Source organism: Haliotis rubra, unplaced genomic scaffold, assembly GCF_003918875.1.
Source record: "Haliotis rubra isolate DU_JTF1 unplaced genomic scaffold, ASM391887v1 Scf4, whole genome shotgun sequence".
Taxonomy (NCBI): Eukaryota; Metazoa; Mollusca; class Gastropoda; order Lepetellida; family Haliotidae; genus Haliotis; species Haliotis rubra.
In genome coordinates this window covers 3,807,501-3,829,526 of record NW_025767079.1, presented here as the reverse complement: position 1 = coordinate 3,829,526, position 22,026 = coordinate 3,807,501, and the positions used below count along the sequence as shown (strand labels likewise).

At 44.2% G+C, this 22,026-nt stretch overlaps 2 protein-coding genes across 2 annotated transcripts in view; both read left to right on the top strand.

The window, feature by feature from the left end:
* Window positions 1–1,095: 1,095 nt before the first annotated feature.
* LOC124287043 lies at window positions 1,096–14,503 on the top strand. Its single transcript, XM_046723511.1, has 5 exons — window positions 1,096–1,261; window positions 7,500–7,620; window positions 9,969–10,065; window positions 14,314–14,374; window positions 14,407–14,503. Exons 1-5 carry the CDS (start codon window positions 1,195–1,197, stop codon window positions 14,496–14,498), a joined length of 438 nt encoding a protein of 145 aa, XP_046579467.1. The 5' UTR covers window positions 1,096–1,194; the 3' UTR covers window positions 14,499–14,503.
* A 2,005-nt stretch (window positions 14,504–16,508) lies between these two features.
* The window catches only part of LOC124287096 (spermine synthase-like), a 14,323-nt gene continuing 8,805 nt past the window's right edge, over window positions 16,509–22,026 (top strand). Inside the window, exons 1-3 of the mRNA XM_046723575.1 lie at window positions 16,509–16,549; window positions 17,508–17,638; window positions 21,422–21,579. Coding sequence (XP_046579531.1) covers window positions 16,509–16,549; window positions 17,508–17,638; window positions 21,422–21,579 — 330 coding nt within the window. The remainder of the gene's footprint in view (window positions 16,550–17,507; window positions 17,639–21,421; window positions 21,580–22,026) is intronic.

Genomic DNA, 22,026 nt, shown 5'->3' with positions numbered 1-22,026 from the left:
TGTCTTCAATTTTGATAACCTGTCAAAAACCAAAAAACAAAACGGGACTGGCTACATGCGATTGGGTCGTTGGGGGTAGCCTTGTGGTTAACGTGTTTAATTGTTACGCCGAAGGCCCGGGTTCCATTCCCCACATGGGTACAATTTGTTAAGCCCATATTGGAATATTGCTAAAAGAGGCATAAAAAAACCTCAGTCAGTCAGCCACTCACTCACTCATCCAACAGGCTTATTAGAATGTGTACTACACAGGAGCGAGTTTAATATTTTGTCAGTTAATAACGTTTTTAAACTTCATTTGATCTAACAAATTACGTCATAAACTAGGTCAAGCTGATGAATGTAACTTTTCTCTGTCATGTGGTAACATGCTGGCATTGATGCGAACCAATGCACAATCCAAATGAGTTCAACAGAAAAATACATCTTCATTATTGATTGATGTTTTAATATCCATTATCCAACGATATACCTACAGAAGTCAGCACAAAAATGTTTTACGTCACAAAACCGTATCACGTAAATTTGTTGCAAGGAACAATGTCCTGTGACGTGATTGAAAAGTTTGCTGGGGGTCATTGAGCTCCTCCCAGTGATCCGTCATCTCTTCACGCAATGCTACTGAATAAGCCCAGCGATGTTGAGAGTTCTGAATATTTGTCAGCGCAGCTGATTTGAACAGTACAAAAACAAAGCATTGTGTTATAGAACAGTGTATCTATTTTATGAATTATCTTTTCACACGAGGAATGATATACAAAATGCGTTAAAATTGCCCGACTGATTCTTACAACATCTCAATCTAAAGGCGTGTATCTTGAACCATGACACCGAACTGAAATCTTCGTGTCAGTCAGTGCAGAAGATAAATACAATACGACGTGTCGTCGTGGTTGGTTGAGTATGTAGGTTCTTGTATAAAACTATATACTGTGGAAAAACATGCGGGCGCACTGGGTACTACTTGTTTTTGAACAATACTGTACTTTTCGATGAAGCATGCATAACGTGACAAAACATGTATTCTCAGGTAAATGTGGTACTGAATTGTGAACGTCCCTGTACTTACCGACAATATATATGAAAAAAACAGTACTGCTAGTATTACTGAAGTATATATAGCTGGCTCTAGGTTGTACAAGCTGGGCAGGTACCCAACGGCAGTCAACCACCTTCCTCGTCAGCTGAGTCGCGATGGAGGCGCAGACGTTCATGTTGTGGTTTCAGTTGGACCAGGAGAGACTAGCAGATCACGAGATCGGTAGTGTACAGTAATATATCCATTGACTCAATAACTTCACATCGATTGTCTTGAACGTTGCTTGGATAGCAAGCCAACTTGACATGTTATATGTTTCTGTGCTTTCACGTAATCGGAATCCGAGTGCGTGGTGGTACACGGTGATCTGTGGTGAGATGTAATGCCTGTGTGTGTCGTTGGGTAGGGTTTGGGTGTTGTAGCTGTTTTTGGGGAGGTCAGCGGGGGATGTGTGTAGACAGGGACTGAAGAGACGGGGGCTGTGAGGGTGAGGTATGGTGGAGAGCGGTGCAGATAGGGGTGTGCAAGTTGTAGTTCTTGTTGGGGTGGCGATTGATGCAGACGGGGGTGGGTGTGGGTGGGGGGTAGGTGACTGAGGACACAGGGGCTGTTGTGGTATGGTAGAGGTTCATGCAGATAAGGGTGTGCAAGTTGTAGTTCTTCATAATGTGAAGTCACGCCGAAGACCCGGGTTCGAATCCCCACGTGGGTACAATGTGTGAAGCCCATTTCTGGTGTCCCTCGCCGTGATGTTGCTGGAATATTGTTAAAAGCGGCGTAAAACCAAACTCAGTCAGTCAGTCATACTGTGAAGCAGGATGGAGGTTGATGCAGACGGGGGCTTTTAGGGTGAGGTGGGATAGAGGTCGCAGACACCGATTGAGGAGACAGGCTGATAGGGTGAAGTAGGGTAGAGTTGTCGCAGACACCGATTGAGGAGACAGGCTGATAGGATGAAGTAGGGTAGAGGTTGTCGCACACACCGATTGAGGAGACAGGCTGATAGGGTGAAGTAGGGGAGACAGGCTGATAGGGTGAAGTAGGGGAGACAGGCTGATAGGGTGAAGTAGGGTAGAGGTTGTCGCAGACACCGATTGAGGAGACAGGCTGATAGGGTGAAGTAGGGTAAAGTGTGATGCAGACAGACGGGCGTGGCAAGCTGCACCTCTCGTCAGGGTGAAGTAGGGTAGAGTGTGATGCAGACAGACGGGCGTGGCAAGCTGCACCTCTCGTCAGGGTGAAGTAGGGTAAAGTGTGATGCAGACAGACGGGCGTGGCAAGCTGCACCTCTCGTCAGGGTGAAGTAGGGTAGAGTGTGATGCAGACAGACGGGCGTGGCAAGCTGCACCTCTCGTCAGGGTGAAGTAGGGTAGAGTGTGATGCAGACAGACGGGCGTGGCAAGCTGCACCTCTCGTCAGGGTGAAGTAGGGTAGAGTGTGATGCAGACAGACGGGCGTGGCAAGCTGCACCTCTCGTCAGGGTGAAGTAGGGTAGAGTGTGATGTAGACAGACGGGCGTGGCAAGCTGCACCTCTCGTCAGGGTGAAGTAGGGTAGAGTGTGATGCAGACAGACGGGCGTGGCAAGCTGCACCTCTCGTCAGGGTGAAGTAGGGTAGAGTGTGATGCAGACAGACGGGCGTGGCAAGCTGCACCTCTCGTCAGTCAGGGTGAAGTAGGGTTGAGTGTGATGCAGACAGACGGGCGTGGCAAGCTGCACCTCTCGTCAGGGTGAAGTAGGGTAGAGTGTGATGCAGACAGGCGGGCGTGGCAAGCTGCACCTCTCGTCAGGGTGAAGTAGGGTAGAGTGTGATGCAAACGGGCGTGGCAAGTTGCACCTCTCGTCAGGGTGAAGTAATTCGGGGAATGAAGCAGGCAATGTTTTCCATCATGTTTTCGAGGTTTGTTAAAGATTCAAGATGCGACAGGACAAGGTGTAGTTGTCAGGATGTTGAATTGGCGCAGGTTTATAACTCCCTCCCGGGTTTATTGGATTGTACAGGAGGTACGGTAATGATACTCTGCTGATTGACACGGCTGAGAGGGTTTATCACCCAGTAAGGTTATAGTATTCCTTGTCGTTACACGTGGCAATGAGACACTCTCACGGGCTTCATGAAGATATGACTCATACAAAACAACCAGCTCAAGAAAGTGGGCGTGTCGGGATAAAAATCAGACATGAACGTTACTCGTATCATCGCAGGGCCATATCGTTAAGGCTGCTTCAGTTATTAATGCATATTTAACTTATTTTTAAGCTATCTTATATATTTATTCTTGGTAAGATATGACCACATAGGAACATCGTTCTGTTTCTGTGAAAAAATTAATATTTGTTTACATAAATCAGAGTACCAAATAATTGACGATAAAACTTAGTTAATAATAACTAAATATGAAAGCTAAAAGGTAGTCACAAAGACTGAAAGACCAAAAGTAACATGTGATAAGGAAATACAAATTGACTAATAATAATAATAAATATACACTTGTATAGCGCTTGTTTCCAGTATAATCAACTGCTCAAAAGCGCTTGTGAGCAATGAACTGTCCTGGGAATACACACTCTAACAGTAGCAGACTTTAAACAAATGTGTTTTCAGTAGTGATTTGAATGATTCAAACTCAGGGGGCACTTCTTATTTCAAGTGGGAGGGAGTTCCATAACTGGGGGGCTGAGATTTCGAAACTTCTCTCGCCAAGTGATGTACGAGCTGACGGAAGCTTCAAGAGACACTGGTTACAAGAACGTAGAGTTCTCTCAGGTTTATATTCTTGGATGAGTTCAGAAATGTACGGAGGAGCATCGCGGTGGATAGCACGGAATGTCAGAGTCAGCACTTTAAACTTGATTCTGTACTCAACTAGCGCTTGTTAGAAAGACCTTATTCCAGAATCTAGAGGAGCTCTTGACACAAGTGTCCCAGTCTCATTTTCGCGATTTTGTATTTAACATTGCTTCCCTTCGTACAAGAATCCGCTGGTCCGATACAATAACCAGGTCTGCAAAGACCAGATTCATGCGCTTCCATTGCATATTTAACAGCTCAAAATATTGTAAAACCACTCACCACAGCTCAAAATATTGTAAAACCACTCACCACAGCTCAAATATTGTAAAACCACTCACCACCTTGATGTTTCTGCCGTGACCAAGGGACGCTACTCTTCACGCACAGTGAATTTGTATGACAAATGGAGATAACCGCAGGTTGCACATGCCCGATAGAGTGAGTGAGTGAGTTTGGTTTTACGCCTCTTTCAGCAATATTCCAGCAATATCACGGCGAGGGACACCAGAAATGGGCTTCACACATGTGCCCATGTGGTTAATCGAACCCGGGTCTTCAGCGTGACAAGTGAACGTTTTAACCACTGGGCTACCCCACCACACCTCATGCCCGATGGAAGCTGCACAGCAGCTGATGATAAAGTAATGCACGACTGAATGTGCCTTGGTAAACTACCGAATTGTAGGAAATAGTGTGACTGTGTATCCCAATATTCGACCACTTCTTTCTTCATATCCTCAATATTTCTAAGTAAATTTTGGTTTAAATTATTCTGTCCTTCATTACTCCCAAAACATTCTCAATAGGGTTGAGATCTGAGCTGTAGCTGGGCAGTCTAAAATTTGAACATTTTCGTTAACCACTGTGTTTTTGGTCCTTATCATGCTGGAAAATCCAATATCTTCAAACAGTGTTCGGGCCGTTGGAAGGATGTGATCATTTAAGATGTCAACATATCGTTCGGAAAAAGCCAAACTGAACTTTCATCAGAAAAGAAAACATTATCCCAATCTTGATTTTCACGAGCCCTCCACCAGTTTAAATGCCTTTCTTTTCGTGCATCTTTCATTAAGGGCGAAAGAATTCCGCGCTTTTTCACCCAGTTAAGTCTTAAACTGGGGCGCCAGATAATTTTTGAACACCAGGAGTACGTACTCCTTATTTTTTCATTATAGGAGTACTCGAAAACCTTAAGCCTACATTTAGAGTACTGAATGGAATTTAATGGAGTATCAGTAATCTTGTGTTTCGTTTCATATATGCACCACAACATTGCTAGTCTTGTGTAAACAGGTCAATATACAATAAAACAATACTTTTTTCAGATAAATACGTCTGTAAATGATTCTAAGACCGTACACCATTGCCGTGGTGCATATCTGCTACGTTTTCTAAATTATTTCCTAACGTATCGTGCAAATTTTTTAAACGTGCATACGTCGATACGGCCCTTATCTGGAGCCCTGCTCAGCCTTAGTTTGTAATTCTTGTCTAAGGGTTTCATTACATACCTGACGACTTCCTCTATTAATCATCCCATTTCTGATATTCTCAACGCTTTTCAATTTTCCCCGACTCACAATCTGACCAAGTCGATGTAGTACAGAACCTCCTTATCCTTGGCCTCCCTGCCCCCGTCTTGTGCTCAATCCCAACTCCTGACTGAATATTCTTCAACGTTCTGTATACTGTAGACAGAGGAATGTCATGTCTACCAGCTAACCCTTTTGCATAAGTCTCACCCCTTTCAAACTCATCTTGAACCAGCTTCCTTTCTCTTCTGCTGTCAAATCTGCCATGTCAACAAAGGGAGCCGTCTGCTACACCAGGGGGAGATAACTCTTAATGTAGTGTAGGTTCATACTTAAGCCGACAAGAGTTGCCTCCCATAATGAGTACCTTACTACATAATGTGACACCTATTGTAAAATTCTGTCATCAGTATTAGGAAACAAAAATTTTCTCAATAATTTCTGGCAAAACTGTAAAAAGTATGCATGTACGTTATGCATGTGTGTAACTCTGTACGCTGAGCCTACTGACCAAGCATAAATAAATTCTTGAAGGGTACTGGGGCAGTGCTGTAGCTTTAGGGTCAAAGCGTTCGCTCGTCACCTCGAAGACTCGGGTTCGACTCCCAACATGGGTACAATGTGTGTAGCCCATTTCTGGTGTTCCCAGCCTTGATATGTCGGGAATATTGGTAAAAGCGGCGTAGAAACTCTACGCGGTACTCTTCCTCATTGTCTGGTGCCTGCTTCCGTTCTCTCCTTTGACGATGTGGTCTTTCCGTTATCTTGTCCTTTTCCTACATGCATGTGAAAAGGTTTCTTCTAAATCTCAGAGGATCCGGGTTAGAATTGATCTTCAGCAACCCATCCTTGTCGTAAGAGGAGACTAACGGGATCGGGTTGGTCAGCCACATGTCATCGTATCCCAATTGCGTAGATCGATGCTCATGCTGTTGATCACTGGATTGTCTGGTCCAGACTCGATTATTTACAGACCGCCGCCATATAGCTGGAATATTGCTGAGTGCGGCGTTAAACAACAAAGCATCCAATCTAAATCTACATATGCCGTGTTACTCTTCCCTGTTGATTTCCGAATGTATGCAACCATCCAGAAATCAATGTTTCAAATATACATATTTTTGTATACATTTTGTTTGCTTACTTGTTGAAGGTCTTACTTGGTACACTATTCTGAGAGCATCTGGCGTCGTCACTGATACTTCATGGATCCACTCATATAATTTTCAGTTATGTGGCCATTCACCTCATTAGGAATCTGTTTCGGCGAATAATATAGACGGATTAACTTTGCGTTGATGCTTTATATCTACATGGTATTATAAGTAACTGGTAAAGGCTGCACCAGGTTATGCACTGGCTCGACATCTGCTGGCCGATTCCCTTATATCTGTAAATAGAACAGGAGGTCCATTACATATGTATAACGTTTAGAACTGTAGCATATATGTGTGAGATTTGAGTAATAATTCAACTAGATCTTTAAAATTTGAGTAGAAAAAAGAGTGAGAAAAAAAACGGAAATGGGCTTTCATGAGTGAATATGTTTTTATGTCGCTTTTAGCAAATTTCCATCAATATCATGTCGGGGGACACCAGAAATGGGCTTCACACATTCTAACCATGTCCGGAGTCGAACCCGGGTCTTCGGCGTGACGAGAAATGGGCTTCAAACAACTCGAGCGAAATGTGATAAGATTGACAGTTTTGACCAGTTTTAAGTTACAAAAGATGATTTTGTTATGGATGATTACAGGTACTTGAAAAACATTTTAAAATCATTTACAGTAGTGCGTAGATATTGTTACATCTTTTGATATTATCGATAGGATTAACAGTATCGATAATAACGATTTATCAACTATCATTGGTGTGTTGCCCTCGGTCTATGAGGACCAGTGGGGTTAAAGCGTTTGCTCGTCACACCGTAGACCCGGGTTCGATTCCCCACACGGGTACAGTGTGTGGAGCCCATTTCTGGTGTCCCCTGTCATGATATTGCTGGAATAATGCTAAAAGCAGCGTAAAACCCACCTCACTCACTCACTCAGTGTATGAACAACTGCAGTGACGTAAGTGCGATCAATCTTGACACCTCTGAGAACTATGACGCTATTTTTCTGTTTCCTATCTAGAGATATTATCGCGAGTCAAGGCGCTGCCAGGGTTGTTTTGGACAGGGACGTGGACGACAGCAACGGAACAACAACTCGACAATGGTGGCTTCCTGTACATCACCGTCAACAGCGATGGGAGGTACGTTAATTACAATGTCTTGACTTGAGTCGTGTTGAGTCGAATATTGCATGCGTGTAATGGATAGTTTATGGCTGATGTTAAATATTTATTTCAGCATTTAAGCAAAAGGTTTTATTGACGTTTTTGTATCCGATTCGTGACCACCATTTTGAACAGGTTATTTCCCTGTGGGTACATCGCAAACCCGTGCAGATCCGGGTTAGAATTGGTCTCCAGCAACCCATGCTTGTCTGACGAGATCAGGTAGTCATGTGCCAAGATCGGGATACGATGACATGTGTCAACCAAGTCAGCGAGCCCAGCGACTACCCTATCCCGTCAGTCTACTCTTACGACAAGCATGGGTTGCTGCAAGTCAAAACATTGATTACACAGCAGTGTCGTTTCCTGCTGACTGGGTTCCGTCCTATTGCGCAACTTAGTACAATAGTCAGTCCAGAATTTTTTAGACCAACTCATTCAACTGGATATATAAATATTAATCAGTATTATTTGATACATCGTGCTCTGACAAACGGAAATGTGGAAATCTGAAAACGAGGCTCGGCCGCTAGAAAAGTTTGGCGGTCTGGTACGAAATTGTTATTATATCAATCACATTGTACGTTACGAAAATACACCTAATAAGCGCAAAGAACACATAACAGGTGTAACCAGTGAGCCAGATGAATTGTGAATCATCATACGATCTTTTCAAACGGGGCAGTCTGTGACGTCTTAGTTAACGACATGCTACCTAAACCTCTACATAAAATATAGAAATACGATTTTTTTAAACTTTCAAATTAAAATTTATGTGTAAATACCATTGGAATTGGAAACAAGGAATTGGAATTCAGTATAACCATATGTCTTTGTAGTGTCTCTTTTCGCTTTCACACGAGAAATTTCAGATCGGCTGAAAAGTAGGTCATTGTCTGAATTGGTTAATGAGACTCATGGTTCGGTCTGAGACCAATTCTAACCCGGATCCCTCATCATAACAGTCTCTCAGCTCACGGGATACGCGAGACGAGAAAGTGATAACACCAGATGTGAAAGTGATAATGCAACACGAGATGTGAAAGTGATAACATAAGGCGAGAATGCGATAACAGAAGACGAGATGAGAAAGCGATAAAACGAAACGAAAAAGCGATAACAGGAAACGAGAAAGCGATTTTTGACGACGTCCTCTTTCGGCCACCATACATCCACTCATCTGAATGTTACGTCTTTAATGCTTCACTTCGAGGTTTCAGAAACATACAATTAACTGACATTGCATTGTGTAAGACTGAATGCTCTCTCATTTTAATGACTCTTTCACAGCATGTGACACGACATGCGAATTGTAAGGACGACAATCAACTAGGATCCATAAACCTCAGTAATTAATTATATGGAGAAGTAGGCATAAAGAGATTAAAATGGAATCACCATCGTTTAACAAATATATTTTCAAAAGTACACTCACAAAAAACGTTTCTCTGAATGGGAAAATGCAGAGATGAGATTCACCATGTTTTATGCCATGAAAGTCGTATTATCAAATGAAAGGCATGTTCACATTGAATAACCGTGCCACTGTAATTTAACCATGCTGTTCGCTTCATAGGGTCGCTTAAAGACAGGTTGCTGAGCTAAGCTATTTTCAAGTCTCGATTGTTGAATAACTACAAGTTTTGGCGGCATTTTTGGAAGGCTACAACAAATTCAACATCAGTTCAACTTGCACATGAAATAAGGCCCGTCCGACCGTCTGACACGGGCTAGATTTCTGACGGACGCTAGCAAGCCCGATGGTCGGGTAAACATTCAGACAACATGTTCCATACATCTGAGTAAATCCACCATGGGGTGCGGGTGATGGTGATTTTAATGGAGACGCATATACAATGTGAATGACACCCCTCCCCCCCAAAGTTTATGCATAAAGTAAGTGACCCCCCTGCATGTCACGTACAAAATCAATTACCCCCCTCCATAATTTTTCATAAGTTTTAAATGTTAGTATGTGCAAAGTTGCTGAATTGCTGACCCCTCCCCCAGTACATCGATGACCCTCCTACATGTACCTTCCCAGAACAAATGGCTACCCCCTTAAAATAAGCACCACACCCACCCGCCCAACCCCACCCTCTAGCCATAAATTATGAAAGGTTCCTTAGCGCTGAGACCGCTTTGTTCAACGGCTTGGAGGACATTACCCGAAGAAAGTCCCACTTCCGGTTATCAAGTTTTACATAATTTGCCTACTTATCGGTTTGAGGCATGACAAACATGAATGTTTATCATCAACTTAATAAATGATACACAATATATGTTTTAAACGATGAATCTTTTGTCCATCACACATGTTGCAGTCACGCGGTGATGAGGCTATTCCCATCCGGGTTCCTGACACTTGATCTGCAAAGACTCGCAGCAACACAGCTACCAGACAAGCCGCAAGGTTCTTCAGTAAGTGAATGAGTGAGTGGCTGGCTCAGTATGTGGGTTTCTGAGTGTGGCAGGGTCAGTATGTGGGTTTATGAGTGTGACGGGGTCAGTGAGTGTGTTTGTGAGTGTGGCAAGGTTAGTGAGTGGGTTTGTGAGTGTGGCAGGGTTAGTGAGTGTGTTTGTGAGTGTGGCAGGGTCAGTGAGTGGGTTTGTGAGTGTGGCAGAGTCAGTGAGTGGGTTTGTGAGTGTGGCAGGGTCAGTGAGTGCGTTTGTGAGTATGGCAGGGTGAGTGAGTGGGTTTGTGAGTGTGGCAGGGTTTGTGTGAGTGGGTTTGTGAGTGTGGCAGGGTGGCAGGGTTAGTGAGTGGGTTTGTGAGTGTGGCAGGGTAAGTGAGTGGGTTTGTTAGTGTGGCAGGGTCAGTGAGTGGGTTTCTGAGTGTGATAGGGTTACCAGTCCTCGTTGTACCCATTAATGCCGAGCGCCAGGCAGGGACCAACAAGTACCATATTTTAATGTCTTTTGGTATGACGCGGTCGGGGATCGAACCCGCGACCTTCCTCTCTCCGGGCGGACGCTCTAACCACTACACCACGGAGGCGGTCCGAGTGGGTTTGTGAGTTTGGCAGGGTTAGTGAGTGGGTTTGTGAGTGTGACAGGGTGAGTAAATGGGTTTATAAGTGTGACAGGGTTAGTGAGTGGGCTGGTGAGTGTGGCAGGGTTAGTGAGTGAGTTTGTGAGTGTGAAAGGGTTAGTGAGTGAGTGTGACAGGCTCAGTGAATGGGTTTGTGAGTGTGGCAGGGTTAGTTGAGGGGGTGTTAGAGTGTGGCTGGCTCAGTATGTAGGTTTGTGAGTGTGGCAGTGTTAGTGAGTGGGTTTGTGAGTATGGCTGGCTCAGCATGTGGGTTTGTGAGTGTGGCAGGGTTAGTGAGGGTGTGTGTGAGTGTGGCAGTGTTTGTCTGACTGACTGAGTTTTGGTTTTACGCCGCATTTAGCAATATTCCAGCAACATCACGGCGGGGGACACCAGAAATGGGCAGCGTTTGTGAGTGGGTTTGTGAGTGTGGCAGGGTCAGTGAGTGAGTGTGGCAGGGTCAGTTTTTGGATGTGCAGAGTCAATGGGTTGGTGTGGCAGGGTCAGTGAGTGAGTGTGGCAGGGTCGAGTCAGTGAGTGAGTGTGGCAGGATCAGTGAGTGAGTGAGTGGGCTGGTGAGTGTGGAGGGTTAGTGAGTGAGTGGGCTGGTGAGTGTGGCACGGTCAGTGAGTGAGTGTGGCAGGGTTAGTGAGTGGGTTTGTGAGTGTGGCAGGGTAAGTGAGTGAGTTTGGCAGCGTTAGATAGTGAGTGTGGCAGGGTCAGTGAGTGGTAGTGGCAGTGGCAGTGAGTGAGTGTGGCAGGGTCAGTGAGTGAGTGTGGCAGGGTTAGTGAGTGAGCGTGGCAGGGTTGTGGCAGGGTTAGTGAGTGAATGTGGCAGGGTCAGTGAGTGAGTGTTGCAGGGTTAGTGAGTGAGTGTGGCAGGGGTCAGTGAGTGAAGTGTGGCAGGGGTCCAGGGTGAGTGAGGTGGGCTGGTGAGTGTGGCAGGGTCAGTGAGTGAGTGGAGTGGGCTGGTGAGTGTGGCAGGGTTAGTGAGTGAGTGTGGCAGGGTTGAGTGAGTGAGTGTGGCAGGGGTTAGTGTGTGGCAGGGTGTGGCAGGGTTGAGTGAATGAGTGTGTGGCAGGGTGTAGTGGAGTGTAGAGTGGTGGGCTGGTGAGTGTGGCAGGGGGTTGGTGGTTAGTGTGAGTGTGGCAGGATCAGTGAGTGAGTGGTGAGTGGGCTGGTGAGTGTGGAGGGTTAGTGAGTGAGTGTGGCAGGGTTGGTGAGTGAGTGAGTGTGTGGCAGGGTTAGTGAGTGAGTGTGGCAGGGTCAGTGAGTGAGTGGGCTGGTGAGTGTGGCAGGGTCAGTGAGTGAGTGTGGCAGGGTTGTGGCAGGGTCAGTGAGTGAATGTGGCAGGGTCAGTGAGTGAGTGTGGCAGGGTCAGTGAGTGAGTGTGGCAGGGTCAGTGAGTGAGTGTGGCAGGGTCAGTGAGTGTGTGTGGCAGGGTCAGGGAGTAGGTGTGGCAGGGTCAGTGAGTGAGTGTGTCAGGGTTAGTGAGTGGGTGTGGCTGGGATAGTGAGTGTGTGTTGCAGGGTCAGTGAGTGAGTTGGTTTGTGAGTGTGGCAGGGTCAGTGAGTGAGTAGGTTTGGGAGTGTAGCAGGGTTAGTGAGTGAGTGTGGCAGGGTTAGTGTGTGGGTTTGTGAGTGTGGTAGGGTCAGTTAGTGGGTTTGTGAGTGTGGCAGGGTTAGTGAGTGGGCTGGTGAGTGTGCCAGGGTTAGTGAGTGAGTGTGGCAGGGTCAGTGGGTGAGTGAGTGGGCTGGTGAGTGTGGGAGGTTTAGTGAGTGAGTGTGGCAGGGTCAGTGAGTGAGTGGGCTGGTGAATGTGGCAGGGTTCGTGAGTGAGTTGGCAGGGGCATAGTGAGTGGGTGTGGCAGGAGTCCAGTGAGTGAGTGGGCAGTGCAAGGTTAGTTAGTGAGTGAGTGTGGCAGGGTCAGTGAGTGAAGTGTGGCAGGGTCAGTGAGTGGGTGTCACTTGGGGTCAGTGAGTGAGTGTGTGGCAGGGTCAGTGAGTGTGTGTATCAGGGTCAGTGAGTGAGGTGTGTGTGGGAGGGTGAGTGAGTGAGTGTGGCAGGGTCAGTGAGTGGTAGTGGCAGGGTCAGTGAGTGAGTGTGGCAGGGTCAGTGAGTGAGAGTGTGGCAGGGGGTCAGTGAGTGAGTGTGGCAGGGTTAGTGAGTGGGTTTGTGAGTGTGGCAGGGTCAGTGAGTGTGTTGTGAGGTGTCTCAGTGTGGGGGTCAGTGTGGTGAGTGAGTGGGTTGTGGCAGTGTGACAGGGTCAGTGTGGCAGTGTTGCAGGGTTAGTGAGTGAGTGTGGCAGGGTTGAGTGAGTGAGTGTGGCAGGGGTTAGTGAGTGAGTGTGGCAGGGTCCAGTGAGTGAGTGTGGCAGGGGGTCAGTGAGTGAGTGTGGCAGGGAGTCAGTGAGTGTGAGGTGTGGCAGGGGTTAGTGAAGTGAGTGTGGCAGGGTTGAAGTGAGTGAGTGTGGCAGGGTCAGTGAGTGAGTGTGGCAGGGTCAGTGGTTGAGTGTGGCAGGGTCCCAGTGGGTGAGTGTGGCAGGGTCAGTGAGTGGGTTTGTGAGTGCGGCAGGGTTAGTCAGTGGGCTGGTGAGTGTGCCAGGGTTAGTGAGTGAGTGTGGGAGGGTCAGTGAGTGAGTGTGGCAGGGTCAGTGAGTGAGTGTGGCAGGGTCAGTGAGTGAGTGTGGCAGGGTCAGTGAGTGGGTTTGTGAGTGTGGCAGGGTTAGTCAGTGGGCTGGTGAGTGTGACAGGGATAGTGAGTGAGTGTGACAGGGATAGTGAGTTTGTGTGACAGGCGTAGTGAGTGAGTGAACGAAAGTCGGAATCTTAGCGAGTGAGCGTGACAGGGATAGTGTGTGGGCGTGACAGGGTTAGTGAGTGAGTGAGTGTGGAACGTGTGAAGACGGGCGATTGATGCCCCTTTCGGGTAAAGACTAAATATTTATTCCCTCAATGTCATTCACGATGCGATCGGATATTCATCATATTACAGACAGTACGACGATAAACTGATCGTAAGAGTTTCGTCTCATACGTACTGTGACTACGGATTGCTGCTGACGTACGGACAAACTGAACCGCCCTAACCATAGCTAACGTGTCTAAGATTGAAAACTCATGCAAACCTAGGGAAATGTACAAATTCTAAAGATGTTACATCAGGACTGAACGAGATTTGAATATGGTTGCTATCCAGAACCAGGTCGTGCGCTTTGAAGGATATCGTGACTATCCCAGCACTTGTATTGTAAATTCATCGGCAATGACTATGCGGTTCTGCGTCTCATAAAAATGTCGCAGCAGGAGAGTGCAACCAGTCTGTATGATACGCATTTTATGGCACCAGGTTACACATTTGTAGCATTTTTTAGGAGGGAACGATTTGAACGTCATAAGAGCTTGACAATGTTATGTACATTTTATGCGTGATATTTGAATTTACGAGTGTTTACTTTAGGATCGCGTATGTCGAATGATGACGGCTGGTTATTCACTATTGTATATATTTTCGTAATTGTAGTACTTATGATTTGTAAACCGCATTTTAAATGTTATTATAGTTATAAAACGACTATATATACTGATGGACACAAATAAGGAAACACCACATGGGAGTGCTCCTATATATATTTGCAGGTTATTACCCACAGTGCAATACAAAACTTGCAAAACAACCTGGATACGAAAAAAGGAACACTTGTGTTCCCATATTTGTTTCCTTCAGTATATTTGACATTCCCGGCGTTGAGAAGGAATTCCTGGTTAGCGGATCTAGGTCTGAACTTCAAAAACTTGAAATAAAGATCAGGTTGTCCTTATGACAAGGTGATTGCCTTACGACATACCTCGAATATTGTCTATACTACATTTCGTAATTCACTCACTCACTCACTCACTGACACGGATGTGGTTAAAGCGTCCACTCGTCACCCGGGTTCGATTCCCCACATGGGTAGAATATTGCTAAATGCAGCGTAAAACTAAACTCACTCACTCTTCGCAGGCTCTTATTCAGTTTTGTGCACAATATGACCACAAAAGGTTTGTCAAACACTTTTTATCAAAGTTCCTGGTCCTCTTTATGAAAGGCTGTTCAGACGTGTTTTGCACTCAAAAGAGACACAGCCCATTAAACGTTTCGCTGCGACGCACAGGCTATGGCACATGGAATAGCTCACCAACAATGGCAGCTTTTGTTTTCTTTTTCGAATACACCAGACCTGTGTTAGCGATTTTTCGCTTAACAACTCTTTTACTATACTAAGAGGGCGGTGGGTTAGCCTTGTGGTTTAGAAGTGATCGCAAGTCACGAAGAAAGTCTGGGTTCGTTTCCCACATGTTATACTGCGTAAGGTATTTTTATGACGTCACCCGCGTGATACAACAGACATATATAGTACTAAAAGAAGGGACAACCAATCTCGTTCAGACACTAACTATTATAAACAGTTTGGTCGCTGGCGAATAGTGTTAAAAGAAGGGAAAACCAAACTCGTTAAGTCGCTAACTATTAAAAGCGTTTTGGACGCAGGCGAATAGTGCTTAAAGAAGGGAAAACCAATCTGGTTCAGACACCCATGTTCTATAAACGTTTTGGTCGATGGTGAATAGTGCTAAAAGAAGGGAAAACCAATCTCGTTTAGACACCCATATTATTAAGCGTTTTGGTCGCTGGCGAATAGTGCTAAAAGAAGGGAAACCAAACTCGTTCAGTCGATAACTATTAAAAGCGTTTTGGGCGCAGGCGAATAGTGCTTATACAAGGGAAAACCAATCTCGTTCAGACACCCATATTATAAGCGTTTTGGTCGCTGGCGAATAGTGCTTATAGAAGGGAAAACCAAACTCGTTCACTCGTGGGTCGCTGGCGTACCCCGGTTTGTTTGATTTCAGGTATGGATTTCAGTTATATCATGGCGACAGGGCAACCCTTAGCCCTGCTTTAACAAGGGAAGCAAACAACATATGGAGGGAACACGAACTTATTTGGTGACCATAGCAAATTAAAGTGTCCATCACTGACAAACATCAGTCAGTGAGTTTAGGTTTACGCCACTTTTAGCAATATTCCAGCAATATCGCGGCGGGGGACACCAGAAATGGGCTTCACACTTTGTACCCATGTGGGGAATCGAACCCGGGTCTTCGGTGGGACGAGCGAACGCTTCAACCACTAGGCTACCCCACCACCCCCACATCCGTATTAGTAAGTGTGAATGAGAGTGAGTGCGTGAATAAGGTTTAACGCTGCTTTTAACACTCACTGACTGAGTATGGTTTTACGCCGTTTTTAGCAATATGACAGCAATATCACGGGGGAGGACACTAGAAATGGGTTTCACAAATTGTACCAATGTGGGGAATGGAACCCGGGCCTTCGGCGTGACGAGCGAACGCTTTAACCACTAGGCTACCCCACCGCCCCGCTGCTTTTAACAATATTCAACGGTATATCAGAGCCTGTCAGCTCAGTATAGGAGCAAAGACTTTTGTGATGCTCATCGTTCACATTAACCATTTACGAGTACCAGTATGGGGAGAATGATGACCTAGAAACAGTACTGGAGCGGACAGGGATTCGAACTCGCGATGATAGTTTCTGGCGTGTCAAAGGGACGCAACTCTTTTAGCAAACACAGACAAGTCTAACGAAAGTCGAGTCACGTTTGATTGCGTTTACCTCGCTCCGATCGAACCTTCTCAAAATAAGAAAAGACACTGCTGTAATAACGACTACGCCAAGTAAACAAAGCAGCAAATTACAGAATTGCAATTTAATAAACTTAAAATCATATATTTTGTTTCAGGGTACAAAGATACGTTTGGAGCGAATGAAGAAGCACCTTGGCAAATATTGCCTGCTAGCCAAAAGGTAAGTTAAAACGGCAGTCATGTTTCATCAGCTTTACCGTCACAGCTCGGGACACAGTTCGCCCAGCAGTCTAGGTCCCTGTTTCTGCACGAACTATTACTGTTTCAGCACATATTATTGTTTCAGACCCGACCATCACTTTTTCAGCACAAACCATCACTATTTCGTCACAAACAATCACTATTTCAGCACAAACCATCACATTTTCAGTCCAGACCGTTACTGTTTCAGCCCAGACCATCACAGACCATCACTGTTTCAGCACAAACCATCACTATTTCAGCCAAGGTCATCACTTTTTCAGCACAAACCATCACATTTTCAGTCCAGACCGTTACTGTTTAAGTCAAGACAGTTACTGTTTCAGCACAAACCATCACTATTTCAGCCCAGACCATCACTGTTTCAGCACAAACAATCACATTTTCAGTCCAGGCCGTTACTGTTTCAGTCCAGTCCGTCTCTGTTTCAGCACAAACCATCACTGTTTCTGCACAAAACCGTTACTGTTTCAGCCTAGGCCATAACTTTTTCAGTCCAGACCGTTTCTGTTTCAGCACAGACCATCACTGTTTCTGCACAAACTATCACTGTTTTAGCCGCTCGTCACGCTGAAGATATTGCTGGAATATTGCTGAAAGCGGTGTAAAACTCATTCACTGTTTTAGCACAAACCATCATTGTTCCTACACATAGGACCTCTGTTTATGCACGATCCGTCACGGTTTCTACACAAACATCCACTGATTCAGCACTAACCATTACTCTTCCAACACAAACCACCGTCGTCATAGGTCGTCACTTTTTCAGCACATATTACGGCTTCATCACAAGCCATCACTGTTTCAGTACATATTACGGCTTCATCACAAGCCATCACAAGCCTTGTATCCCTGTTTCTTGCAGCATACCCGTCCCTGTACAGAGAAGCACGGAGCCACCATGGCCCTTCATGATGACGGGGGGACGAGAGACTGATTGAGAGAGATTTCACAGAACTGGTGTTCGAAACTACCTCCCGGTGGCAAAACATTAAAATATTCAAGTCCAAACAATGCGGCAACGTTTTGTACCTCGACGACGACGTCAGTAAGATGTTTCATTTGTCTTGACCTTCACTGATTCAGCACAAACCGGCTTGAACACCGGTTAGCTATTCTCAATATGTTCGTAGCCCTACGAACTTCCTAAGCCCAATCTTAACACACTGGGGGCGGTGTGGTAGCCTAGTGGTTGAAGCGTTCGCTCGTCATGCCGAAGATACGTGTTCGATTCCCTTCATGGGTACAATGTGTGAAGCCCATTTCTGGTGTCTTCCGCCGCGTTATTGCTGGAATATTGCTGAAGCGGCGTAAAACCATACTCACTCACTTATCACATTGGCTACGATCAAAGTTAAGAATTCTTAGGGCTACGAACGTTTCGAGAATAAGAGCGCTGGACGTTGCGTTGCTTTAACTGGCACAAAACCTTCTTAATGCTTCGATTATCGTAAGTTTACGTTTGAGTTACAATCGTCGAAGCGCTGAGATAGCTTCGTGAGAGCAGGTTCAACTCCTACGTTCATTTCTAGGCCCGCGATCTTACCTCTACGATAATCGTACAGTTACGTTATCGAATGTGAGTTACGATCGTAGTGGAGCTGAGATAACGTTGTGGGAGCATGTTCGACTCCTACATTCATTTCTGGGCCCGCTGCACAACGCGATCTCACCTCTACGATTATCGTACATTTACTGAAGGTGCTCTTTGGGTCCATTTGCGCAAAACGATCTTATTGCTATTTTGATCGTAACATTGATACTGTTGTACAGACTTACGATGATTGCAGTCCTTAGATGGCTTTTCCCAAGTAGACCATCATGTCCACGCCGTGATATTGCTGCCATATTGCGAAAATATGGTGCTTAAAATCACTGAGTCTAGGTGACCTAACTACAGCACTCAATACTGGAGAACGTAGCAGCATATTATGTGAAATAGTTTAGCGCGCATTTGGGAATTCAGTCACGACATGCCACTGTTTTCTATGAAAGGAGCGGATCGGTTAGGTCGCCTTATGTGTCATTCATCACGCTTAAGGTCCGGGCACTAATCACCTCAACGGTTCAATGTGTGAAGCCCATTTCTGGGGTCCCTCTCCCTGATATTGCTTAAATGTTTTGTTGTTTTTTTCACATTTTCTTATTCACATCAGTAGGTACATTCATTTTATACAAAAATCATACACATTGACAGGTGACATTTCTAGTTACAATAGTTTTATACAAAAATCATACAATCAAAGTTGTATAATTGCAGATCGTCTAAGCTTGAGCAATTAGGTAAGTCGGTGCTATGGGTAATATTACTTGTTTGCTCCTGGGTTCATTTGGTTTGTTTTCATAATAGCACCATATCCTTCTGGGTAACCAAGAGGTAGAAACATTTATACATTATTATATAGATGACATGCCTAATACAAGCTTGTACATGTTGACAGTTCACAACACATCAGTCTTCAAACATGAGTAGGTACATTCAAGCATTACTGCACAAAGATCATAGATTGTATACATTGAAGAGTCATAACACATCAGACCATGTCGTGTAATGGGTGCCCGTTTACTCCACATTTGTCTGGCTGGTTTTATACTCTGGCAACATATATTTCAAAGAAGCGATGGAGGATTTTAAGGACAAAATTAAATTTCTAATACAGCTTATGCATATAAATATGTATATCTTTTCCCATACGTTAATCGACACATATGGTAGGTCACTATCCCAATATTCTACTTTAAGCATGTTGAAGAGTCATGACACATCAGTCCATATTGTGAGTAGTGGTAGCCATTTGCTCATACATTCATCTATTTATTTTTTTATTCTAGCAACATTCTCAACTTGAAAAAGATCTTTCAAGGTAGCAATAAAAGATTTGAAAGATAGAGATTCATTTCTAATACAATTGTTTAGGAAGACTAAATATTTCCTTCCAGTTTAAGTCAGTTAAGAACATTTGTTGCCATTTACTACAAATAATAGGGAGATAATTATTTTGCACAAGTATATCATATATCTTCCGAGATCCCTTTGATGGTTTAGTCCATTCCATAAGAGTTATTAATCCTAAGATCGTAGACACATATAGGTTTAGAATTGTCTATCACCCTTATCCATTCTTTAGGGAGATTACCAACAACTCGATGATGGCCCAAATAAGTACCCTTGAGGTTGAATTTTTTATCAAGTCTACAAAGGATAAGAGCCCGTTCTCATCACATAGGTCTCTTATATAATGCACTCCTTTACAGAACCAGTTTTCTATAATAAAAATTGAGTCTGTACACTGGTGGTTAAACCATATCGGTTCAGCTAGAATAGCCTGAATATCTCTTGCATCTGTCAAATGGGACCTATAGTATTTACTCCAAATATATATCAAATCCTGCCAGTAGGGGTTATCAATTTTACAAAGTCTGTAAGACGATACATGGGCACCCAGTTGAAAAAGGAGTTTTAAAGGAAGTAGCTATTATAGAGGTTCTTAAACATGCTTTTTTTAAGGATACTGAGCTTTAGCGATGATATAGACACATTTATATCTACCATTCTCAATCCACCATTCGTATAGCTTCTTGTCAAATTCGCCCGTTTAATTTTATCAGGTTTAGAGTTCCAAATAAACTTTTAAAGAATTGAACTTAGTTCATCAACAAATTGTTTGGGTGGTTGCGGCAAAGCAATATGTGAACAAAAGTAGATAATGCTAAAGTTTTTATCAGTTATTTTTCAAAATTAATGTCAATTTACGTTTACGCCAATTTGCTAATAATCTCTTAATGTTTTCTAGTCTTTTTCTGGTGTTGATAACCCATAGTTTTTCTAAATTTGCGTTTGGTTGAATACCAAGAACTTCAAAGTCACCATGAACCCAATCTAGATTAACATCTTCGCACACTTTAATATTCTTTCCACACATTGACCCAAGCCATATTGCCTTAGTTTTATATGAATTCATTCTTAATCCTGAATAATAGTAAAAACTTTCCAAAGTGTTGAGTGCAGCTCTTAGGCTTTCTTCTGAGCCGTCCAAAAAAAGCTGTGTATCGTCAGCATACTGCCCTAAGTTATGCTCTATGTTTATTAAATAAATGCCTTTAATCGTATCATTGTCTCTAATCATAGCGGCCAGTATTTCGGCTACAAAAAGTAATAAATATGGGGAGATTGGGTCCCCCTGTCTGCAGCCTCTACCATTGGATGGCCATTATGTATGACACAAGAGGTTGCATTGCTTATCAAAATGTGTACCCACTTTATCATCTGAGGAGCAAAGCCAAACCTTTCCAAAATTTTAAGTATAGCTATTTTTGACACAGAATCAAAGGCTTATTCAAAGTCTATAGAAAGTAGCATACCTTTCTTATTCTTAGATTTTGTTTCCAGGATGATGTCGTACAATAATCTTATATTATCTGATAAAGATCTCCCTGGAATGAATCCTGTTTGATTTTCGTGTATGAAGAGATCCAAAACAGTCTTCATTCTCTTAGTGATACATGTGCTAATAATCTTGTACAGACAATTTAAAAGGGTGATTGGTCGCCAGGTTTTAAGATAGGACCTATCCTTGTTTCCTTTAGGCAGGCATGTTATAATTCCTCTGTTAATGTTCAAGCTCAAACAGCCGTTATAAAGTGATTGATATTGCTTAAATGTTGCCATAAGCGGTGTATAACTATATTCACTCACTTTGAAAGGAGCCAGACAATACAGTCATAACTATAGTGTAACCTAAACCCAACCTAAAGGTCAAGGCATTTTCTTTCAGCATTCAATGGAATTCTTATTTTAAAAATTTATTCATCTCTCCCTTTGGAACTTCAGTGATTGGCGAGAGCGACTTGGTCTACACAGAGACGGTCCTGGGTCTGGACAGAAACGATTTCAACGGTAAGACAGTACTCATCCTTGGGGGAGGAGACGGGGGACTGCTGCACGAGCTCATCACGAGGACCAGACCAGCGTTCGTCACCATGGTGGAAATATCCTTTCCGGGTTCTTTGGTTTCACTTGCACCATCCTCTATCATCTAGGGTTTTACACTAAACTACGTTGTACCAAACACGCTTATAACGACCCCTTGCTGTACTCGTATATTTCAATGGAAATGCGTATAACGAACGGAATCTAGTTTACTGTTTACCTCCATTTTAAAGTAATGATTTCCCTGAACCTATATGTAGACACTTCTGAGCCCTATTCAAATAGCACGGCGTCATATGTGTCAGTCAACGTGCTCGACAACACAGGTTTTAAGAGGATTGACGAAGGTGACATCGCTTCCGTAATGAAGCTTTGGTAGCGAGCGCACTCAGGGTATTTAACTGAATAGAATGGCCTACAAATTACATTCTTGATTCTAAAAAACACGCACGCACACACAAACACGCACACACACACACATGCAAAAATGCAAATAAAGAGTTTGA